The sequence below is a fragment of the Anoplolepis gracilipes genome, chromosome 2 (assembly GCF_047496725.1).
Source record: "Anoplolepis gracilipes chromosome 2, ASM4749672v1, whole genome shotgun sequence".
NCBI lineage: Eukaryota > Metazoa > Arthropoda > Insecta > Hymenoptera > Formicidae > Anoplolepis > Anoplolepis gracilipes.
Window position 1 is genome coordinate 16,761,074 of NC_132971.1, and position 25,421 is coordinate 16,786,494.

General features: G+C 31.7%; 3 protein-coding genes across 5 annotated transcripts; all 3 read left to right on the plus strand.

The window, feature by feature from the left end:
- Window positions 1–162: 162 nt before the first annotated feature.
- On the plus strand, window positions 163–16,020 carry LOC140663270 (uncharacterized). Of its 3 annotated transcripts, none has more exons than XM_072887314.1 (16): window positions 164–440; window positions 1,084–1,732; window positions 2,017–2,190; window positions 2,525–2,605; window positions 2,681–4,252; window positions 5,588–5,839; window positions 6,118–6,219; window positions 6,423–6,527; window positions 7,659–7,803; window positions 8,036–10,482; window positions 10,699–11,106; window positions 11,259–11,465; window positions 11,574–12,124; window positions 12,217–12,460; window positions 12,676–12,778; window positions 13,054–16,020. In XM_072887314.1, exons 3-16 carry the CDS (start codon window positions 2,083–2,085, stop codon window positions 13,809–13,811), a joined length of 7,083 nt encoding a protein of 2,360 aa, XP_072743415.1. In that variant the 5' UTR covers window positions 164–440; window positions 1,084–1,732; window positions 2,017–2,082; the 3' UTR covers window positions 13,812–16,020. The 3 variants fall into 3 exon arrangements, with proteins under 3 accessions (XP_072743417.1, XP_072743415.1, XP_072743416.1); XM_072887315.1 differs by lacking the exon at window positions 164–440 and adding an exon at window positions 482–899; XM_072887316.1 differs by lacking the exon at window positions 6,423–6,527 and having other exon boundaries at window positions 163–440.
- Window positions 16,021–17,438: 1,418 nt separating this feature from the next.
- Window positions 17,439–19,838, plus strand: Dph2 (Diphthamide biosynthesis 2). Its single transcript, XM_072911403.1, has 5 exons — window positions 17,439–17,622; window positions 18,129–18,462; window positions 18,602–19,083; window positions 19,173–19,464; window positions 19,615–19,838. The coding sequence occupies exons 1-5, from the start codon at window positions 17,551–17,553 to the stop codon at window positions 19,782–19,784; spliced, it is 1,350 nt and encodes a 449-aa protein (XP_072767504.1). The 5' UTR covers window positions 17,439–17,550; the 3' UTR covers window positions 19,785–19,838.
- Window positions 19,839–20,055: 217 nt separating this feature from the next.
- Window positions 20,056–23,591, plus strand: Nhe1 (Na[+]/H[+] hydrogen exchanger 1). The gene is made up of 5 exons (XM_072911402.1): window positions 20,056–21,470; window positions 21,557–21,726; window positions 21,803–22,174; window positions 22,256–22,587; window positions 23,458–23,591. The coding sequence occupies exons 1-5, from the start codon at window positions 20,174–20,176 to the stop codon at window positions 23,480–23,482; spliced, it is 2,196 nt and encodes a 731-aa protein (XP_072767503.1). The 5' UTR covers window positions 20,056–20,173; the 3' UTR covers window positions 23,483–23,591.
- Window positions 23,592–25,421: the final 1,830 nt, after the last annotated feature.

Genomic DNA, 25,421 nt, shown 5'->3' on the forward strand with positions numbered 1-25,421 from the left:
TGGCCATTGTGTAAGTCACGCGTCATTCCCTAGCTAACATCGTGTATAGGAATTATTACGTTTTATCACATCCCGCGCTCCTTCAGTAAGTTTCGTACTTCCATGGTTGCAAAAAGTAAATTCGAGGTGTCGCCAATAGCGATAGTGGCGATCTGGGATTTTATAGTCCACAATGGCAGCCTTGATAAATACATGATGGCCGTTGCCACCGAATAGTGTAACGCGTACATGGAACTGTCGTGTAACTGAAAAGTTTATTATTTTCAGTAGAATATCGTCGTCGCGCGTGCTCCGTGTGCGTGTGTTTTCGTTCAGACGAGGCGCGTTGAGACGCGCCGAGAAAGCGAGATCGTCCGCGAAGAGTGATCGCCGCGAGACTCGCGAAAATTCCCAGGAGGAAAACACACACGGGGTGGCAAAACCGCGTTCACGGCGGAGAGGTAATATTGACAATTTTTCGTCGCGACGCCACGCGCATTTTTGCGCGTCCGTCACCGAACACGCGCGTCGCAGCGCCGTCCGCCGGCCTCCCCGACCGTTCGGAGCGCGAAATTTTCGCCAGATGCTCGCGTTTTCTTTTGTTTACGCCTTGTCAGTCGGGCCTTTTGTTGTGTGCAATCGCGCGCCGCGGTATCCTCGTAAGTGAGAGTGAGATGTATATGTGGTTCGCCTCGTATGCGCGCGCGTGTGTGTGTATGTATATGTGTGTGTGTGTACGAGTGTGACTTGTGTGGCACGTATGCTTGCACACAGGCGCGCTAGTTATAACCTCCAAATATGCTTCCAGCTGTCGAATTCGGAGCCGTAATCGTTTCGCCGAGATCTCCCGGTTCCTTCAAATTTTCGTATCCACTATGCACCATTATTACTTTGACATGTATCAACGTTCGATCGTTTGTGTAATATGTTACACCGCTTTCATAATCTTTCATTTATTTCTCTGTTTGCAGAAGAAACTTTTTCTAGTTTAAACTAATTTAATCACGAAAAAAGTTGAAAGAATTTTCTATGAATTATAGTAATTTTTACATAAACATTTTATAATATGCATCTGTTATATGAGTTTGATATTTCTTTTTGCAGGACAAAACTTGCAAGGAAAATCAGTGCAAATAGAAGTGTAGTGCGTAACAACAATAGAAACACTTTTATTAAGAAGAAATAATTGTTCCGATGAATGTCTTGTGAGCAGAGGCATAACATTGTGATACTATACTTTAAACATTTGACAAATATCCAAGAATGTCTGTGAGTTACTTCTTAGACCTGGGATAGGATATAATGGGAAAGAAATATTATTTATGAAACAACATTTGATACTGTCCTTCGTGTATCTTGAATGTGCTGTCATGGGCAAACGTAACATTGCTGCATTTATAAATGGATGGAATCTTGCGACAGATGCATTTTAAATATAAGTCTGGATATATCCACGATGCAATTGAGCAGTTATTCTTTAACGGATAAAGTAGTTCGAGAAAGAACTACTTTCAATATACAACAAAGTTGTAAAGCCTATAATGATCAAGAATGATTAATACTGAAACAAGATCTTTGAAAACATTAACAGTATATGTGAATATAAGCACTTTGATGAATTAATACAGTGCTGCCCGAGCTTTAGACAAAATACGAAATTATATGCATGACAGGAACAGGAGACGTAGGTCGCAGACGTGTTGAGTGGCGCCGAAACGCAAATACTTCTTTCTGCGACTATTAAACAATTTTGGTAAATACAATGTTTTTGCTAATAATAGTTAACATATACATACAGACATATGCATATATATATATATCTGGACACTAAATACAAAATATCTTCAAAAATCAACATATTTTAACTACATTTATTATTATTATTATTATAAATTATCATTAATTTTGTCTAGCAATCTCAATAAATCAAGTTTTTTCTCAGGATATAAAATTATATTTTGTAGGTTTTTTATAAATTATTTTTTATAAATTTCTGTCAAGATCTACAATGAGTAAACTAGAATTTTATATCAATAGGAAGAAAATAAAATAAGCTGAAAAGGTGGCTAGACGCTGCCCATAGTAAAGAGGGGCTGCGTGGGCATGCAGCAGCCTCAGTCACGCCCTCTTCTTGGGGACTCAGTATCCTCTACAACTTCCCCGAATGCACGTCCACGTAATAATCCAGTTGCTGTTTTGACCCAACAACAAGTAAGATTTTATAAAAGCATATATATATATATATATATATATATATATATATATATATATATATATATATATATATATATATATATATATATATATAGATCTTTTCCAATTACTTATTTTAATTAAAAGTTCCAAACATATTGTATTTCTTTTCTGCATATATACTTACCAAGTCAAATATCTATTTCATTTAAAATACACAAAATTCAATAAAGTATATATGACATATACATATATGTACATATTATTAAGTTTAAATATAAATAGATCTTATAAAATTTCTCTGAATAATCTTGATGAATATCACAATTTAATATTTGCAAATCTTATATAGTTGCAGCAGTTACAACAAATACAAGCCCAGAATACCAGTGGTCAGTCATTAACATTTGCTTTGCAACAAACATCAAATAATGTAAGTCACTTTTGTTATTATGATAGTGAATATTTTATTGAGGAGGATATCATCCAACATTGCTCGTTTTTACAGCCCCAAGAACAAGGAAATGGATCGACAACTGGAAATCACATAGTCTACGTGAATCAATTGAATCAGTTGAATCAGAGTACCATAAATCCCTCGGGGACTGGTATGGGCCTACCCCCGGCCACCCCCACTTTTGGGGTGGGCCTTAATATGGGATTGCCACTGTCACTTCTAAATACCAGTCTTACATCTCTCACTTCCAATGTTATCACCACGTCAAATCCGCTGCTCAATTTGGGCTTGCCAAGTATAAACACAGGGCTGACTGCAATAAATCCTAGCCTGAATCATTTAAATGCTATCAATTCCAATTTGACATCTAATATTGGTTCAAACAATATTAATAACAATTTGTCCAATTTGGGACAAGATTTAAATAGCATAAATACAGGAGTAAATACTGGGATAAACAGGCTAAATACGATAAACTCTACAAATATTAATTCTGGGCTATCTGGAGTAAACGCGGGACTGACCGGTGTAAATCCAAATTTAACGAGTTTGAATTCATCGGGCGTGAATCAGAATCTTACATTGAATACTAATTTGACCGCTACGAATTCCGGTGTATCTGGTTTACCTGCTATTAATCCGAATACAAACTTGACTACTACCAGTATAAATTCTGGTGTAAATCAAGGTCTTAATAGACCTGTAAACGCCCTAGCAACTGGTCTGACGCCGACTAGCTTGAATTCTAGTAGCGCACAGTTTCCATTCCAAACGATACAAAGCATTCAAAGTATTGCACCGCACATTGTTGGATCGTCAAATATAGCACATGTACCAAACTCTGCTATATCGCAGCATCCAAATTCAAACATCTCAACAATCTCGCAAATCTCTAATTCCGGAACTCTGACGAGTTCCAGCATATTCACAAGCACACCCAGCGAGTCGATTCATGCAACTACTGCAAATGTGAATCACGCTTCGAACGTGAATCTCACTACGAATATACCGCACCTCGGTACAATGCACGCTAATTTAGCCAATATATCAACATCGAATGTACATATATCTGCATCCAATGAACCGATTATGTCATTGAGTCATATTTCTTCTTTAAGTTCCTCCCAGTCGACTGGATTTCAACCACAGCGACAGTATTCGCAGGGGATAAACCCTGGCTTAAGTGCGTCAGTAGCATTAACGGGCACAACACAACCATCGAATGTGGTCAGTACTATGAATACTGTTAAATCTATGCAAACTATTCAAAACCAAAACATTAGTTCGCCGGGTAGTCCATTTTCAATACCCTTGAAGAGTCCGGCGTCTAATATAGCACCACCTACACCGAGTCCTAGCCCTAATCGACTTTTACTTCGAAGTCCGGCTTCAAACTCGATACAATCCAATCGAAATAGTCCGAGTCCGGTCGGTACATCGACCTCGAACAGTAACTTTAATATACAGATGCAAAGCCCTATGCAGAGTCCGATGAGCGTTAGCCAGATACAGAGCCCTGTACTTAGTCCATATCCCCCTGCGAAAAGTCCTCATCTATTAGGCGGAAATAATTCTCTCAACAATAGAAGCCCAGCACCTGGAGGTAGCCCTGGTCCACCTGTGGTAAGGACACTTTACTCTGCATAATCTTGAAATTAAATGTTACTGTAATTGCTAACTTCTGTAGTTTTAAAATAGAATGGAACATTAATGAGTTCAACAGGACATTTTATCTTTTTTTACATGCTTTATTTTTATTATTTTATTTGAAGAAATATTATTTTGTGAATTTCATTATGTTGTAAAAATATATTTTTGTTATTGCTTAAATTTCTCATTTTTACATCACTTGAAGTCCAATTGATTGAAATTTTTATCTTTATTAATAGACATCTTTAACTATAATTGATATAAATTTTTATATTATAATCGATATAAATTTTTTTTTTACATTATAATATTTATTACATAATTAAAATGATTCATTTTTTTGCATGCTATTATTCGTACTTGATAGTATATATTGGCAATTCTATTACAATTTATTATTCTGATAATAGGGATAACTAAAAATTTCAGCTAATCTGAGAGAGTTTTAAATGATGTGAAAATAATTATTGCTATGAACAATAATAAAAATATATGCAAAAAATTGATTTATTTGAATGTACAGTGCGAAGAAAAAAAATCATATTTCTTGCTTTCAATGTAAAAATGCAAAATGTTTGTAATGAAGAATCTTAAAACTTAATTTGCATTAGCTATTACATCAGTATTTTTTCATAAAACATTTATTAATTATCAAATTATTAAATATTAATGTGATATTTGTTTGCTTATTATCATTAATTGGACTTCTCATTGCCATCAATATACAAATTCTCCTCTTTAATACAGCATTCTCACTAAAAATTAAAACTAGGCTATAATAAAGTGTTGATTAATTATTAATCTGCTGCTTCAGTAAATCTTATCTTGATTTTTAATGATGAAAGTGATAGCTTGAACAAATCTTTTCCACTATCACATCTGTGTTAAAAATCTATCATAACAATAATCTTTTTTTCTCTGAGAGAAAGAAATTACTTATTACTTTAATTTTTTAAATATACTTAATTTTAGATATATTACAAAATATATTTATATTATATATATAAAAAAATTATATAACTATATGTGTGTGTGTGTGTTTTATATATAGCTTAAGTAATTATACATATATTTTGTATACATTTTCTTTATCAGATATTCTTTTTCCTTCATAATTTTTTATGCCATTTTATATTCTTTTATCTCCTTTAATTTAGTATGTATATCTGCCAACTATTTCTGGATGATTGCCTGTACTTTTCTGCACTCTTTCTTTTTTTTATTTATTAAAAAAAAAAGAATGTTATCTTAGAATATATCATAAGTGTATTACATATTTATTAAAACTTTGTATTTTTCATGTTCCAGGTTAGGCCTAATACACCCATATTACAACAAGGGATGCAGGTGTTACAAATAATTCACGGTACACCACAGGGTTATCAGTCCACCCCAACTCAACTAGTGACTAGGACTCAATTATTTGGAAATCAACAAATCCAAATAGCAGCGGCCAAGCCCGCCAAACAACCGCCGCAAATTCTGCCAAAACCACCAAATCAACAAGCTGCTACTTCTCAGCAAAAGCCACAACGAGCTACTACTACAATCACAAATCAAGTATATTTTTTAATTAAATGCATTATATTGCTACATTTATATGCCTTTTTATTAAATTATTAAATATTAAATTGTTAAATATTAATTGGATATTAATCATATTTCAAATAAATGATTACATTATGTTTTACATTATAAGTCTAGAGATAACTAAAAAATATTCATAGTGCCACACATTTGTAAAAAAAAATAATTTATTCAATCTTCTTTGCTTTTTAACAAAATAATGAGATCTTACATTTGAAGTATATTTGTATTTTTCTTTTTTTTTTTTAAAGGTAACACAACAGACTCAGCCACAATTAGTTCTTGCTGGGCCACAACCAAATCCCACTACAGCAACAATGATTCCAACGGCACAGGGTTTGCTACTGAATCAGGTTATTATATTATCTTTTTTATATCTCGATTATACCTCATTTGCCTGTTCATTATATAGTTACATATAAAATATATATACATCATGTTCTATAAGATATTTTGATATGCTTTATATCTATTATACATGTAACTGCTTACATACATTTCTATTATCGCAAAATGTTGCTTTATGCTTCATTGATTTATCACATTTCGAACATAGGTATTGCCATCAACTGGACCTGTCATTGTACAACAACAACCAGGAGGCGTTCAGCTTATACTAAGGACGCCAGCAAGCGCGCAGCAACAAACACATACTGCACAGGTGATGGTTTCATTCATTCATTCATCTATGCTTTACAATCATGATCATTGCTTATTAAATCTTTATATTGAAACAATTGTGCACTTTTCATTGAAAACAAAATATCTTAAAAAGATTTATATAAGAATTATTTATTTATTAATTTTTTATAGATTATAATTTCTTTGTATTTTGAACATATAATCAAAACTTTTTATTCGCGAGGAATAGTGATAGATTACGCGAATATAGAAAATTGCCACTATGGGATTTCTTTTAAAAATCTTTTTCTCTTCATTGAGGATCAATTTTCACGAAGAATTCACAAGATAATAGAACAGAATTAAAATTTTCTGGTCGCGAATAAAGAGTGGTTACAAATTTTTACTCCGCGAATCAAAAATATCACGAATAAGGAGCTTGTACTAATAATATTCAACTGCTTTTTGAATTTATATATAAGTCGTCGATTTTTGTTCTCCGCTGGGATGTAAAATTTATTCGTACTCTTTGCGGAGGTAGAATTATGTGGTAATATTCATTTGCTGTTAAAATGTAGAGAAAATGTGTAAGAATTATAAAAAGTCTATTAAAACACCATATTTAGGATGTGTGTATCATTCGCGCGCGCGTGCATGCATAAGTATCTATACACTTAAATGCTCACATAGACTTTGTAAAACACATTTGGATAAGTGCCAATTATTTTATACTTTCATATAAAAAAACCATATCTTTTAATCATCGAGTGATACACCCAAAAATATAATGTTTTAATGGACTTTTTATGATTCTTACACATTTTTTCCATATTTTAAAAGTAAATGAATGTTACTACATGATTCTATGCCCAAAAACTGTAAGAAATCATGGGAATTTTACATCTCGACGGGGAGCAAAAATCGACGACTTTTTCACAGACTCTTTTAATTTTACAATTATAACATTTACAATTAAAATAGAAAAAGTAAAGTAAAATTTAGCTTTAAAATTTCATAAAAATAGACAATTCTAGTGGAATACATATACTTTGAGATTTGGATATACAAAAATCTTTTTAAATTATAAAAATAAGATAAAAGAAAGAGAGAAAGAGAGAGTATCCAATAAAATAAGAGAAATTAATTAAATATATTTAATTTATGATTATAGTTAACACAACAACAGTTAGTACGGGTTGTCACAGCACAAGGTATGCAACTGCAGGGGATTACACCTGCATTCTTTGCTGTACCTAATGGATTTCCTCCAACTGCTTCTCCAGTAATAAGACATACTCCATCTAGTCCTGCACCATGTAAGTTTAGCGTCATATTATAGCAATATTGTAACAAAACGAATTAAAAGAAGATTATAATATTATTTTATATTAGAAATATGTTTAAAATCCTAGATTCAATTAAATTAAATTATACATCTTTTTTTGTATTTTATTTACAATATTGAGATACATAAGAGATATTTAAGTATTCAGTTGTTCCAGTATGTTATAGAAAATTTGATATTGATTTTATTTTTAAATTCTACAGCTAATTCAGGAACTGGCAATTCTATCGTAATTCAAAATGCTATGGTACAAAGTCCCCAAACACAAATTGCACAAGTTACATCTGGCAACACTACTGGCAATGCTTCTTGTACACAAACTGTCTCGGAGCAAAATTTATTGCCGCCTCCTAAGAAAAAAGCGAAGAAGAAGAAAAAAGCTAAACGCAAAGACGACGAACCACCGAAATTAGATCTTGCCAGTATTATGAAAATATCAGGTATCGGGGATGACGACGATATTTTTGATACCGAACTGACAACTGAAACCGAGGTTCCTTGTCAAGTTTCGCAAAGTGAAGCTAATGCCGGACAATCATTGGGCCAACTTTCATCGCAAGGAACGATTCCTGCTAATTCCACTCAGAATCTAATCCAAGTACCTGCAACAAATACAACGAACACGCAAGCTTCTGTATCGCCGCAGACGTTCAATAGTCAGCTTGTCGCCCAACTCCAGCTGCCTGTGCAGAATCCAATATCAGGACAATTGCGTTTAGCGCTTGGAGAAGATGGCAAAGTTGTTTTACATCACACCCCGGAACCTAATCAGCCTGAAATAGATTCAGCGACTGCGCAAGCTCTAATACGATCTTTGACTCAAGGTAGTGGGCAAAATTCGCAGATTATCTCGCAACTTTTTGGTCAGGCGCAAAACACACCGCAGCCTGCTCAAAATACAATTCAACAGAGACCAAAATTTGTCAAATCACCTTTATCCAGTGGAAATCAGGTCTCTACTAATACCGTAAGTACTACGTGCTCGCAAAATATCGTTTGTACCACTAGTCCACATCACAGTCAGATATGTTCGAAACCGATGAATCAGCAAAAGAATACGAATATTGTTTCTCAAGAGACCAATTCACTACCCAGCGTCTGTGTTCAAAGCAATCTCGGACCCTTGCAATCACTGGAGATACAAACGTCAAAGAATGTAAATGTACAAAACCTAATGCAATCTAAGTCCTCAAATCCTACTTTGTCGCAGAGCAGTAATGTTTCTTTGAATACTTCGGACATCTTGTCTGCAAAACCGTCGCCTACGATGTTTATACAAGGTCCTCGAATGTCTAATGTGAATCAAACAAACTCTAATCAACAGAATTCCAACATTTCCCTGCAAAAGTCTAGTCAAGTACGACTCACGAATGCTTGTATAACTACGAACATACGGCAAAATTTGGGAAAACAAGCACAACAACAACAGCATGGTGTTCATATGCAGAAATCATTATCTGGTAGTTCAATAGTACAAAACGATCACGTATCTAAGACTAATCAAAGTCTTCAACAAACGAATCAACAAGAAACTCTAACGCTTCAACAGGAGTCACCATTATTTCAACATAATCAACAAATTACTGCACAAACGGTACAAACTCAAAATGTGCAACAGATATTTGAACAAAATTTGCAAAGTTCAAATATTCATCACAATTCTATGAATATACTGCAGCAACAAAGTTCTTGTAACACTGTGCAACAACACGATACTATGAACGTTCTACATTCAAGCATTCAACAAAATACAATTAATGTATTGCAGCAAAATACTGCTGGTAATGTTCAGAATGTAGAGCAAAACTTGCAATCGGGAACTATTAAAGACATAGCTCATACACAGCAGAATGTCATGACGAGTCTACAGCAGCAAAACACATCTGCTGTTTTACACAATACGAGTGTTCAACAACAGAAAGTAGTAACGGCGAATACCTTCTCTTCCGTTAACGCGCATCACTTTGAATCCCAAAACTCAGCCAATGTTGTACAGCAAGGAATTAATACGCAACAAAATAATCAGAATCAGAATATACTAATTACAACTACTCCTGCTTCTAACACTCCTACTCAACAAAACGAATCTCAAAAGGTAGAGTCCCAAGGTGCAAATATACTCAACTCAGCGGCGAACAACATATTGAACAATGCACCTAAAATTTCGCCTGACATTTTAAATGCGTTGAGTAACTTGAATCCTAACGATCAACTATTAATTGCTAACGCAAACGGCCAGATGCAGGTGATTAGTCAACAACTCTTACAACAATTTCTGGCTGGACAATTGAATGCAACGAATCAGGCGCAAAATCAAAATCAAACGCAGAAGATAGTGATTGGTGAACCGGATGTGAGTAATCCGAACTTGCAAGGTGTTCAGATAAATACTCCAACAAGTCAGATAATCGTGAACAGTTCTGGTGGAGCTCCGACTATTCAAAATAATATTCAGAACATTGTTGTACAAGCCGCACCATCTCAGATGCCGCCACATATACAGATTCAAAATTCCAACTTTCCAAGTCAATTTATTGACAACTTGAATCAACAGCAAATTAGAAACTTGGGTAATAATCAACCAAAGAAAGCGAAAATTGTGAAAAAGACGAAAGTTGCTGTCACTGCTCAAAGTATCGTGAATTCACAGGTATGTGTAAATAATATAAACGTATTTTTTATTTCTATATCTTCGAATTTCTATTTCCCATTACTTGAGATTATTTTCAATATTATTGACTTGCCTTTAAATGCAAAAAAGTATATTAAAATTACAAAATTTGAATAATAAAAATATTAGAACATAAACACTTATACATTATTAGCATTTTGATACTTCTATCACAAATTTAATTTCATTTTTCAGACGACGAAGACAGTAACCGTTACTCGACCGACAATGGTCGCAGCAAATACGTCTAATTTACAAAAAGTTGATAATCCAAATAAGACAAACACTATGATATCGCAAAATACAAGTCCTGCTAAGAGCGAACCAGCTCAAGTTATAGCAAATGGTCCTTTGGTTTCGTCCTCTGCCAGTAGTCATGTGTCAGTTCCTTCAAATGGTCAAATGGTACAAAGAATACAAACTATTCAACTTCCTGCTCAAAAGCAGCAAATGCTGAAAACCATTCAGTCACAGATCCAATCTATTTTATCTCGAAAACCTGTCACGCCAAATAATCCGACATTAAGAAAATTATATGAGGAGCAAGCAAGAATACTAGCTAGTGGAAAAATTGTTAGCAGTACTACTCATCCTGTTAATAGCGTAAGTATATATTTAAAAAAAAAAATAATACAAAAATATAAAATAATCTTCCGCAATCACACACATGGCATGTAAAAAATAACAAAAATTATGAAATTTTAACTTAATGAATTTGTGTATTAACAATATAAATAATATTTGATCCATTTTAGGCTGCCGAACCAACATTCAATGTAAGCCTAGTTTCAACAGTTGCATCCAATGTACATCTACAGAATTCGTTCAAGAATCAGATGTCTGCAGCTCAAACGCAGACTCAAACTTCTACCATTGCTATGCCAGTAACAGCCCAAAGTCTAAATCCAACTACGTCTGTAACAATGCCGAGTAATACTAATATTAATTACATTAACATCACGGTAAGCAGAATATTATGAATATTTATTTATACTATGAATATTTATTTTGTGAATAGATTATATATATTTTATATATTTTATATACATACATGACAATCATGATTATAGAGCATTTCCTGTACTCCACCGAATGTGCAAGGACAACCAACTATATCGAATACTGCAACACAGAGCATACAGAGTACGCACACCAAACAGCACAAGTTTTATCAAAATCATGGAAATCAGATGTTGAATCCGTCCTCTGCAAACATGCAAATCTTCTCGCCACCGATTACTTCCACAACAACAGCTCTGCAATTGCAAAGCAACGCACAACAATTGACCCAAGTTCAAACACAACAACAGCAGACGAGCATGCAACAATCCACGCAATGTCAAACAGATCCATTGGATATCAAACAGAATATACAGACACCGAGTCCTGTGAAACAGGAACTATCTTCTCCTATTCAAGTTCAGATTCAAAGTGGTTCACCTGCAGGTCAAGTAACTTCTCCTAGAATGATAGGCAAGGGAACGCAGAGGATTCAGAGTCCTGTAAACACTGGTGGAAATACGGTAAAGCAACTTGTCAGTCCCAATAGCAACTCGAGTCCTTTAATAAGCCCGAGACAAGGCGTAAAAAGGCGTGCGACTAGTCCAATTAGGCAGTTGAAGTACGTACTTATATATAAACTTCTATCATTTAATAAATCATTTTTTTGAAGATTTAATGTATTGATATATTTAATTATATTATTACTTACAGAATCGAACAATGTCTAAAAAAGGATCAAAATGGTGCAACCAATCCAGATATGAAGACACCATTCAAAAATAAGAAAGATGCTTGCGAACGTTTAGTGAGATATCATTGTTTAAATGAGTCGGTATTAAATCCCAAGGATTTAGCAAAAGCAGATGAAAGATTTGAGGAGACGGCAAAACATCTATTGACCAAATTTAGCGCTATGATGAATAAATATACATACCTTCTTTTAATGGAAAGCATGGTATGAATAATACAATTTATTTATTGAATAATTGTATATGTTAAATTTAATTTGTGATACAAATTCAGTCTTTGCATTAATCATGCACGAAAATGTTCCAATTTGATAATTAAAATATACTTAAATCGTTTATATTAATTATTATTCAACTTACGTTATATTCTAAATATTTTTTTTTCACACAACTGATTACGTTAATATTTTTGAAATTATAGCGTGAAGTGAGGACGTCGGAATTGATGATGATTGACAGGACTTTTGTGGCAGAAGAACAAAGTATTCTCAACAGGTTACGAGAGCAGGAGGCAAAAGTTAATGGTAAATTATATGTATTATATTTTTTATTATCTCTGGATAATAAATTGAATTATGTACAATTATAAAAACAAATATTGCATGTATACATGTATTTGTTACATCTTTAGTTATTTTACATATACATTTCAAACTACATACACACATGCACCATACTGTTTCTATGTTACTTACATTAGCAAGCCTTGTACTTTCTCTCCTTTTTGTCATGTCTTTTTTTATTAAAAAAATTTGTTTTTAACATTTTATGTATATGAATATTGCAAATAAAATTGTAGAAGAGTTCAAGAAAGAAGAAAAGCCATTGGTGCCAAAAGTTGAACCTGGCCTTATAGAAGAGGACAAATCAACATTAACATCACCACCTTTAGTAAACGTATCTGTAAAACGCGAACTAGAGGATGATTTCCCGAGTGACGAAATGGAATGTAAACCAGTTATTAAGACGACAAGTAGTACTAGTGGCGATTATGATGAATGGCTGGAAATCCAGAAAGAACTGGGAGTATATCCATCCACTACAGACACCTTGAGGTGTAAAAACGGTAATAACGGTAATAGTGGTAATAGTGCGTGTGCTGTTACGGCTATTACGAGATCATCGAAAATTGAAAGAACACGAGCGAACGGCGAGTGTCTTCGTGCGAATGTACCTAGTGTCTCGAATATGATCATGAAGGACGATTGTGAACAAGAGGTAACTCCAACGCCTTTCGATAGGCGTTGGAGTAGTGCTACTGATCTCGAACGAGATTTGTTAGAGGATGCTGACAGCTTGGATGGATTGGCTTTGCATTCGCAAGCGCAATGTCCAAGTAGTACTGTGCATGTAACTAGTAGCGAGAGTGCTAATGCCGGTAACGAGCATGACGAAATCACCGCACAAGTACAATCTGCCATTGACAGCATTCTCAATCTTAAGAAACGTCCCGCAAACACATTATCCGGCAGTAGTAGCGGTAGTTCGTCATCGCAGTCCGGCGAATCGAAAGACACTGCGTTGGATCAAGCAGTTCGCAGCATTTTAGGCTCGTGACCCTCCTTTAGTAAAGTATGTTAAGAAGTGAAAGTTTATAGTGAATATCAAGCTAAAATTATGCGTTTTAAGGATTTTAGAAGAACTGTAAGTCGATTTTTCATGGTTTTTTTGTCGATATCGTGAATCTGTCATGAAAACTGTTTTAAAAGATCACTGACATAATAATTTTCAGGATGATTGTTTCCAATACTGCATATTCTGAAGCGCGCGCACGCGCGCATACACGTTCACATGCACACACATACACAGATAGTTATTAAATTATTTGTATAAATCGTATAACTTTATATTATTTTATTTATATATTATTCAGCAGAGGCAAACTGGATTACATATACATGTGGTGCAGTATGATATATATTATATATATATGTGTGTATATATATATATAAATGCTATATATTTATATATATATATATTATATATAACTGTATGATATATATTTATATAAATATATATATAAATATATATATATATATATATATATATATAACATTTCAATTAATTAAAGATTCTGTTTTTTGCAATGGCAATAATTATTCATAATATACAAACATGTATACTTTCCAGTAGTCTAGCTGTAATAAAGCCACCGCGTAAATCTAATTATAGCAGCAGCTGTACATGTGAATAGATTAGATAGATAACTCGCTCAGATTTTACAATATGCCACTTTGTAATGTAATTTTGTAAAAAGTAATTATTTAAAGCAACTTATTCCACTTTATCGGTAGTACTTGTAAAAGAATCTTATCGATACTTAAAAATGGGGCGGTGAATATTGTACATACATGTTTTTAAGGTATATTATTAATATTATTATTGTGACTATTATTTGTATTATTGTTATTGAGATTTAGTCTCAGAATTATTATTATTACTATTAATTAATAACGCATCATTGGACTCGACAGTGAGCAAAAAGAAAAGAACATAAGAGACTGATATATAAGATCATAAAATGTGAAATGCAAATGTATTTAAACAAGATGTTATCGATGATGCAATCGGGAAAAAAAAGGAAAGATGAAATAATGTTTCCATAAAAAATGAATTCCATATGAGAAATGTCCAAATATTTAATATGAAAATGTTCAATAAAATATATTAATTCATTTTGTTTTTTCAGAAATAAAGTTTTGATCATGAAAATGTAGAATAAAATATTTTATTAAATTTATTTTATTTTGTATATTTAAATTATTTTTTCATTACATAGATTTAACTTTTTTTTTCCAATATTGCGTTTTGTGTCACCAATAACAAATTATCTTGTATATGTAGAAGAGAAGGGAACATACAACTTTGGTATTACTTTAAATTCAATTCTATTTATGATATATTATATATACAGTCTCAATGTTATGATGCAAAATCAAAGAAACAAACTGTTTCTAAATAGTGTATAGTATTTCACAATTACTTTTTCTTTTTGGCATCACATACAAGCTCGCAATACACATGTGAGTAATTGATGGATGTTGGAGAGTGCATGTGTGGAAAAAGAATAATCATGTAATGATTGTTGGGATCTTTGAGAAAATCTAATTTTTGCGAAATTGATTACATCAGATACATTCCTATATCAATATATGTTTTTATTCTTTATTTTATCGTACATGCGCAAGATTTATACATATTTCTTAAAATTGACAAAATCGAGACTTGAAATTATTCCGATTTTTATTAAGAGATGCTTTTAGAATACTAGAAAACGTGGTAATATTTTTTGCAGATAAAGTTTTATTATGTTAACTCGCGCACTTGCGTATTCTTTTTCTACATATATCAAGAACGACTCTCTATGCATAATGGAAATGAAGCGTTTTCTGGCAAAAGCAATCCAAGACTGACGTATATACAGAGAAAAACAAGCAAAACTATGTAATGTATTACAGTAAGAAATAATAATCGTTTGTACATACATAATGTTCAATTACACTCTCGACGGCAATCGTGACTTAACAATTCTTCACAGATTTAAAAATTTGGATATACTAAAGTTCTTTTGAGCCTAATAAATTGCCGATATTTCACGAGTATGTATAGATTATCTTATATCCCTATCTGTGTACTGCGTTTGAGCGAATATCACATATTTTGCAAGTTGCAATTATTAAGCATTAACAACGAGATGTAACAATACAGCCGCTGACGAGAGTGAAGACAAATGGTACAGTGATAATATATATAAATATAATTTAAAGGACATTTTATTTTAATTGTTGTCAGTATACCCAAAAAGAGTATCGTTATTTTTATGTAACACAATGCAGTTTCTCTAAATGTCACAGAATCATATGTCTTGTATAAAAGAGCAACAAATGGAAATAGTAATAATGAAATTCGATACAAGCATGATACATAAGGTAGTATACGAATAAGTGATCAAATGATAAATCTTATACATATTTCGCATCTTGCAGGAGAAGACAATTATACATAAAAAAAACGATATTGTATATTTTTAAAAATGTACAACTTTTTAAAGCCGATAAAAAATTCCATGCATCATGTATGTATAAATTGTTACTATTTTATTCTTTTATAGATATTCTTTTTGATTATTCTTTGGACGAACACTTTTGGTTCTGAACGTGAAAAACAGCAGTGCCAAAAGTCAAAACCAGTATAATTCTGATGAGTTTTTTCATTAGAAAAATGTAGAAAGAAATGATAAATATCGCATTTGTTCATTTGTCTGAAAAAATTGTGACATGTCTAAAAATTTCACTAATATAAAGTAAAAAAATTTCAATTATCTTCTTTTTAATTTATCAATGATTAGAATATATAGAAATATTTTATTTTTATATACAAATAAGATATTTTCCATGCCAAATGAAGATTGAAAATAATTTTTGTGCCAATAGTATCATGATTTTATCATACTTATTTAAAAAGCTCTGCTATAAATAAAATGTACATTCAATTAGAATATATATATATATATATATATGTTTTAAGAAAAGAGAAAAAAAAGTGTAAATAAAAAAGAAAATATTTTGAATATTTTCTATAAATATTAAGTATTTCATATCAAAAATTATTTTTAACTACATATTTTCTTTTCTCAAAATATATATATGTATATATATTTTTTTAAATTTATTGTTAGTTGAGTAAAGAAACATGCAAAAAAATCACTAAAAATAATATTTTTTTCTTTTACTTTTTGTATCCATATAAAATAAAACGATAATTATATATAAAACATTAAAAATATATGAATATGTTTTGTGTTTTTTTAAAGAAAATACTTATAAACACAAAAGTGCAGGATACTGTAGTGTGTAGATATACATTTCAAATACAAATATATATATATATATATTGGCCGAGTTTTTTTAATTCATCGACTGATGAATCGCATGATGCGTAAATACAACACGTGCTGTATTTGCGCATCATGCGATTGATCAATTGATAAATTAAAAAACTCGCCTATTATGTATATGCAGTATCCTATACTTTTGTGCTTTCTAAAATTCTAAATATTTTCTCTGAAAGATTTATAAAACAGATATTTATACATTGTTAATGCTTTGTATATAATTATCATTTTATTTTAAATGCATGTAAAAAGTAGTAGAAAAAAGTTATTTATATGTTTATTTATAGGTATATATCAGCGCATGCACGCGTATAATTTTCAATAGCGTGTATGATCCTTGAGTGTTCAAAGTAGGCAACATTGACAATCTGACGTCTGACGTCTGACGTTTCAAGTTTCAAGATGGAGTTTGTGTATTCCGCATACGATATAGAAAAGTGTGCTCGGTGGATCGAAACGAATACATTAAAGCAGGTTTAAAAAGACATATATTTTTAAAAATATCTCATATATGCATTAATAAAATCATAGTTAACGATTTTTCTTGAAGGATTTAGTTTTTTTATATATAAAGATTGCCTTCTCTTTCTTAAATGTAAAAATTGAGGTTATACTTGTTAATGTCGCTTATTACATAATAATTTTTTTTAAATATCCAGTTGTTTAATCCATTACAAACTTTAATTTAAAATAAACAATTATTTTTAAAGACGATTTAATATAGTCATATTTAATAATCACGTTTTGAGATTGTTTATAAATGACAGATAAAATTAGGTTAGTTTAACTGTTCATTTATGTACAATGTACATAATTATGTATATACACATATACACACACACACACACATATATATATATATATATATATATGATTTGAGAAGTTATAATTACTATTAAAAGTAGCAGTGTAAAAGTAAAAATAATTTACTCTTTTATTAGATAAATGATTATATGTGGGACTATAATTTATTTTTATAGGTATGTCTACAATTTCCAGATAGTTTATTATCAGATTCCATAGAAATTGCGCTTCATTTGGAAAAAAGTATAGGACAGAAAGTATATATCTTAGGAGATACAACTTGTGGTAGCTGTTGTGTCGATGAAATAGCGGCTCAGCACATTAATGCAGATGGTATAATACATTTTGGACATGCCTGCCTTAATCCTACCACTCGCTTACCAGTTTTGCACATTTTTCCAAAAAAGCAATTTGATACGACAAAACTTGCTAATGAATTTAAACAAGTCTTCTTGGATTTCTCTAAGAAAATTTTATTCTTCTACGATGTGGCATATGCACATAAAATTGGTAAATGTTCAAGATACTATAAAAAGAAAATTATTCTTGTAATTAATAGAGATATATTTATATTGTTATAATTAATATAATTAATAATATAATTATATTATTATAAAGATATAATACACATTGTATACTAATTTTACAGAGCATGTATATGATATATTGAAACCTATATACAAACATTTAATCTTTTCTAAATTAAATTGTACATCAAATGTGGAATATACTGATACCAAAACAACCAGTGCCTCGACTGTCTTAGGCAGAAATTATACATTAGAAAATGGATATAACGTACAGGATTATGAGGGATTTTTTTTGGGAGAGGAAGGAAAAACTTTTTCGATATTAGCAATGAGTATACCTGTCAAAAAGTGGTATTCTTTTGCAAATAGTGAAATTCATGAATTTGAAGCACTAAATACACCTTGGCTAAAACGAAGGAGATTTTTAATAGAAAAGTTGAAGGATGCCAAAGTTGTGGGAATTGTAGTAGCTACATTAGGTATTAAAGAATATCTGACAGCTATAAACACAATAAAAAGGATTCTTAAACAAAAAAATAAGAAATCTTATATTCTTAGCGTAGGAAAAATTAATCCTGCTAAACTTGCAAATTTCCCTGAGGTATGTCAAATTGTATAATACAATGAAAAAAAGATATTTAGCATTTTTGTATACAAATTATACTAATATATTTTCGATTTTTATTACAGATTGATACTTTTGTTGTAATAGCTTGCCCAGAAAACGAAGTCTTTGACTCAAGAGATTTTTTAAAGCCTATGCTTACTCCATATGAAGTTGAGTTGGCATTTAATAGTGCAAGGGAGTTTTGTCTACAATATTTTATGGACTTTCGACAGATATTGCCTGGCGGCTCTCACTATGTCAATTTTAAACCATCAACTGACTCAGACATTTCCCTTGTTAATAGTAGTGTCAGAAATTGTGATGATGATACTTCATGCACAGATCAAATGAATGCTCTATCAGTTCGTTCATCAGGTAGATATATATGAAAGAAAATTTCTTTAAGAACTTAAAAATTTTCTAAACTTTTTTTTTTACAATTTATGTTTTTATGCAAGTAATTCAACAGTTTTAAATGATTTTATAGCCACATTACAATGATTAACATAGTAATTCTTTTATCAGGTACCATTGCCATTGGTAAGGCTGGAGCTCAATATCTGCAAGAGAGATCCTGGAAAGGTGTTGAACAAAGATTAGGTGAAGATCCTGTGCAACCAGCAGAAATCGGTCGCACGGGATTAGCATGGGAATATACGAACGAATCTTTAAAAATAGATAAAAATTATATCTAAATAAAATAAATATAATATTTCTAAAAATATGCTAAAAAACGTATTTTTAATTATTCCAAATGGTAAATTCCTGAAGAATTTGTCACTTATAGGCTAATGCACATGAATCGATGGGTGTTTTGTTCGATTGGCCAATGAAGATGAAAGGAACAAAAATTTCTTTATCCCAATTGGTCAGTTAAGCGTTTTTCGCCGCGTTGAACGTCAAATGTAAATGCATCTATTTTTTAAATGTCCCGACATCTACCGGCATCCTAATTCACTAGTCAAATGTCAGTTCTTGCGACGTCACGCGATTGAATTGTCACAAGATAATATTCGCAAGACAAAAAAGGAAAACTGCAAGCTCGACTTCTGCTACCTGCAAAATAATGCTTCGTTGTTGAAAGATGTTGCGAGCGTTTGAAGTAGATTTTACATCGTTGCGCAAGTGGAGCCTTATCGTCGGGATCTTATTATTGTGTAACATATCGCAACATGTGTCATACGGGATCGAGACGACTAACCTTAAAAATGAGAATGTCTCTGATACCAAGACCACGTTCGCGGTGACGAGCAATCCGAATACCCTAAATGTCAGTACTTCGGCGGAATTGTCTAGCACAGTGCGATTCACGAACAGTACAAATGTTATCGATAGTCACAAGTTCGCTAGTTCAACCTCCACCATAAAACCTCTTCCTGTCACATCTGTAAATACGCCTGTACAAACTGACAATGTCATCAACGATCGAACGACGGAAAAGATTGATTTGGTATCGTCGAGTCCTGTCAACGATAAGAATGCAACAGTCATCTCCGTATCATCGCAAAGTCCAGATGCCGTCAACACAACGAATACCAGCACAACTACTGTTGCCCCAGCAGAACCGGTCCTTCCTGACAAGGGTTCCGCTGAGGAAGAGCATAACAGCTCGATGTCTATATTCTTTGTATTATGTGTCTTAGCTCTGGGTATATTATTGATACACCTGATGCTACAGACAAATTTCCAGTATGTTCCCGAATCAGTAGTGATTGTCTTCTTGGGAGCTGCGATTGGCATGATTATAAATCTCATGTCGCATCAGAATATAGCCAATTGGAGAAAAGAGGAGGCTTTTTCGCCGACTGCGTTTTTCCTAGTTCTACTTCCGCCCATTATATTCGAATCGGGATACAATCTACATAAAGGAAATTTCTTCCAAAACATTGGCAGTATTTTGGTATTTGCTATTTTTGGAACGGCTATTTCTGCGTTTGTCATCGGCGCCGGGATATATCTGCTAGGTCTGGCGCAAGTAGCGTACAAGCTCAGCTTTGTCGAGAGTTTTGCATTTGGATCACTGATATCGGCGGTGGATCCTGTCGCTACGGTTGCAATTTTTCACGCTCTTGATGTCGATCCAGTCTTGAATATGTTGGTATTTGGAGAATCAATTCTGAATGATGCTATTTCCATTGTATTGACAACTTCTGTCTTGGAGTCTAACAATGCAACAACGACAAGCGAAGCTATAATACTTGGCTTGAATCGATTTTGCCTCATGTTTTTTGCATCAGCTGGAATTGGTGTTGTTTTTGCTCTAATAAGTGCATTACTGTTAAAACATGTAGATCTTAGGAAGAATCCATCCTTAGAGTTTGGCATAATGTTAGTGTTTACATATGCCCCGTACGTTTTAGCAGAAGGCATACAATTGTCAGGTAAATATTTATTTTAACTATGCAATAAATTTCTTTATTGTACAATTATTATTGCTTATTTGTTATGTAATGTATTATTATTACAGGAATTATGGCAATTCTATTCAACGGAATAGTCATGTCACATTATACACATTTCAACTTGTCAACTGTTACACAGATTACAATGCAACAAACAATGCGAACATTAGCCTTTATAGCTGAGACTTGTGTTTTTGCATATTTGGGATTAGCGTTATTTAGTTTTAGACACAGGGTAAGTATATCATACATATACTTATTGTATAATTAAGTTTTTAAATTTTGTGTTTAAATCTTTTTTTTTTTAACAGTTTGAGCCAGCATTAGTCGTTTGGTCCTTAATCTTGTGTCTGATTGGAAGAGCTGCCAATATCTTTCCATTGGCCTTACTTGTTAATCGTTTCCGCGAGCATCAAATCACGAAGAAAATGATGTTTATCATGTGGTTTAGCGGCCTGCGCGGTGCTATATCATATGCACTATCGCTTCATTTAGATTTCAGTGATGAAACACGCCATGTTATTATAACAACGACGCTCATAATCGTATTGTTCACGACCTTAATATTCGGCGGTTCTACTATGCCCCTGTTGAAATTCTTGAGGGCCGAAAAGAAACAGAAGAATAATAGCAGGAGAAAGAAAAAGGATAAAGAAGTTTCATTGAGTAAAACTAGAGAATGGGTAAATAAAAATATTCTAAATAATAAATTATACAAAATTTTTTCATATAAATGATTTATAATATTTTTTTTTTTTTTTTAGGGACAAACTATAGATTCCGAACACTTGTCGGAACTCACAGAGGAGGAAATGGAAGTATCTTTTCTACAATCACGAATTCGTGGTTTTGCAAGATGGGATCTGAAATTTTTCATTCCGTTCTTCACGAGGCGATTCACGCAACAGGAGCTAAAAGACTGTAAATCGCAAATGACTGATTTGACAAATCAATGGTATCAAGCTATCAGAATCAGTCCAATAGAATCGGATGAAGAGGCAACCACGGCATCGACTGCTCAGTTAAATCTGAACATTAGTAAAACGGCCAAAGAGCAATCACACGGAAAGGAGAAGAACGGGCGTCCTAGACACGGGTCTATATTAAGTATTTAATTTATTTTATGTGTGTGACGTGCGTCTTTAAGTGTGTGCTGAATTACATGCTTTTAAATATATATTGTTTGTAAATGGTGTAGATACATATGTGTACTTAGAATATCTTTTTGATCTTAATTCGCTGTTTGTGCCTAAAGCCTACTTTAGATGATCTATAATTGATAAAATATTGGTAGAATTTATAATTTTACATATTATATAAAAACATATTTGAACAAATAAAATACATATGTATACAAACAATACATATCAGAAGACACACTCACATATATCAGAATATGTATATGCAGCATTTAAAACTATAAATAGATTTCTTGGATTCTGTCACAAATTATATATTAGATTATCTAAAATAGGTTTAATATTAACTTGTTCACGTTTTACTAATCTGCTTTATTGGTCTATTTCTTTATTATGAAATAGTACAATATATATATACAAAATCTTATATATAATTATATCCATATAATTTGCTATAATTATTTCTATAGTTTGTGGGTGGAAAGATTAAATGAATAAGTGTGAAAATAGACAAAAGAGTTACAGGATATTGCCCTTTGCACAACAATTTCTATGCAATTACTATATATAAGTGAAATTCTTCTAAGACGTTATAATAACTTTCCTTATAATAACTTATTATTTTCTTTATTTATTTCTTACATAATAATCTTTTATGCATCTGTAATAATAATAATAATAATAATAATTATATTCTTGTGCTTATTCTAGCAAACAGTATTGTCCAGTATGCTTACTTTATTGAAAGCAGCTTGGCGCCGGTGATGGGCAGCAAATTAATTTTAGAAAGATCTTAAAATATTAACAGAAATACTATTAATTTGCAGAACTGATGAGGATTGGTCTGATTAAAGTCCAACTTGTTCCCAATAATATTATGGATTATGTTTACCTATTAATTGATTAATTTTATTTTATATAATTTTTTAAATTATATATATTTATTGAGAATGAGAGAGAAAATATTATTTACCTAATTGATATTTCTATTGGTATTAGAGATATGTACAAATGGAAAACAAATTGCTCTATTTGTTAATCTTGTTATGTGCAACATTCAAAATTATTTTTAATTATAATTATATAAAAAAATTACAGAAAAAATTATTATGAATTCAGTAAAAACAACGAAAAAAATCTGTTGTAGGAATATATTATAACAATAGTCTAATATTGTATTATATTTAGTATTATGTTTGGTATTGATTTCTTTATGTAATAATTATAACCATTGTGATTTTAATAAGTCATAAGTTAAACAAACTAAATAAAAAAGTAGCAATATTTAGTATTTAGTAAATTGATTTAAATAATTTATATAACATCTAATTATTATAATTATTTTCACAGAATTATCGAACTATATATTTGTGTCATAAAAATGCCTTTTTATGTATTATTAATATAATAATATTTGAATCACACAGTGTAAAATTAATTAATTACATTTGGCTTTGCCAAATATGTTTTAAATACAAATAGCATTTAAAGTAATTTAAAATTATGACGATTGAACGAACACATAAATATAATAAGTATTAAGTTATTAAAACAAAAATTAAAATTAAAAAGAGATCTGTTCTAGCTATTAATTACCTGCGATTATTATTACGAAAAAATATGTATATTATATGTCATAAACACTTGCCAGCATATTTTGTTATCATATCATTCGTAGGTGGATATATGGTGAATATCTTATCTTACTTTCTCGAGGCCGAACATTAACCCATCGTACAAATTTCGTAGTTAGAAATCAGCTGGCGAAAGATATAAATACAATTACATTTACTGTATTGTAATTAGAATTATTCTACTGTAAAATGGAATAAAATTTATAATTGATATTGCATTCGGCAGGTAATATACACATCCTGATGACAGGAACAGAAAAATATTAATAGTTATATGAATTTTATGAAGTATATTTTCACTCTTTTTTTTTCTCGATATCTGAAATATACTTGAAAATATATAAACACATTGTACCCTGCACTTTATAATGATTGTAATCGAACGACGTGCACGTTGTAAACACATCGCGATAGTGTTACAAGCTACAATAAACTTTGTACGCTTACATTCGTGATTTATTCTTACATAAAGACAAAAGACAAATTGAGACCGAAAAAAGAAAAAGAAAGAAAAGTAAAGACGAATAAAGATTGCAAATTTAAAATAATTTTGGTCTTCGATAAAAAAAGTTTTACTGATCTTACATCCAGACCTGCAAAAAGATAAGTCTGCAATGATATAACAAACATTTCCCGAAGTCACGTATTTTAATTATTTCAATTTTGAACAAAAGAATAAGTTATAAAATTCTTAATCATTTTTTGCTTAATATGTTTTTGCGATCTTTTTAATCATTGGATATCGTGATTGTAAATTATATTTCTAATATTACATAGCAAGTAGTGTTACAATGTTATAATGTCTTGTTATATATATATATATATTTAGTAACTCACTTTATATATTCATTGAACACGATGGCAGAAGTACAATTCTATAACATTTAGCTATAGTAAATCGACAGATATATATATATATATATATATATAGATATTACCTGCTTCAGTATCATGTCGAAGATATTAAGAGTCTTCATGTGACGCTGCCAATCGGACTCCGAGCAATAAACGTCAGAAAGAGTAAAATGAACTCTTATTAAAACGTTGAGATAACAGAAATCTTCCAGAGCAAGCACTTTGCCTAATTTAAGAAGCAATGTCTTTTCACGCTCTTCGACCGTGTCACAATCCTCGGCTTCAAATATCTGTTGAAAAGA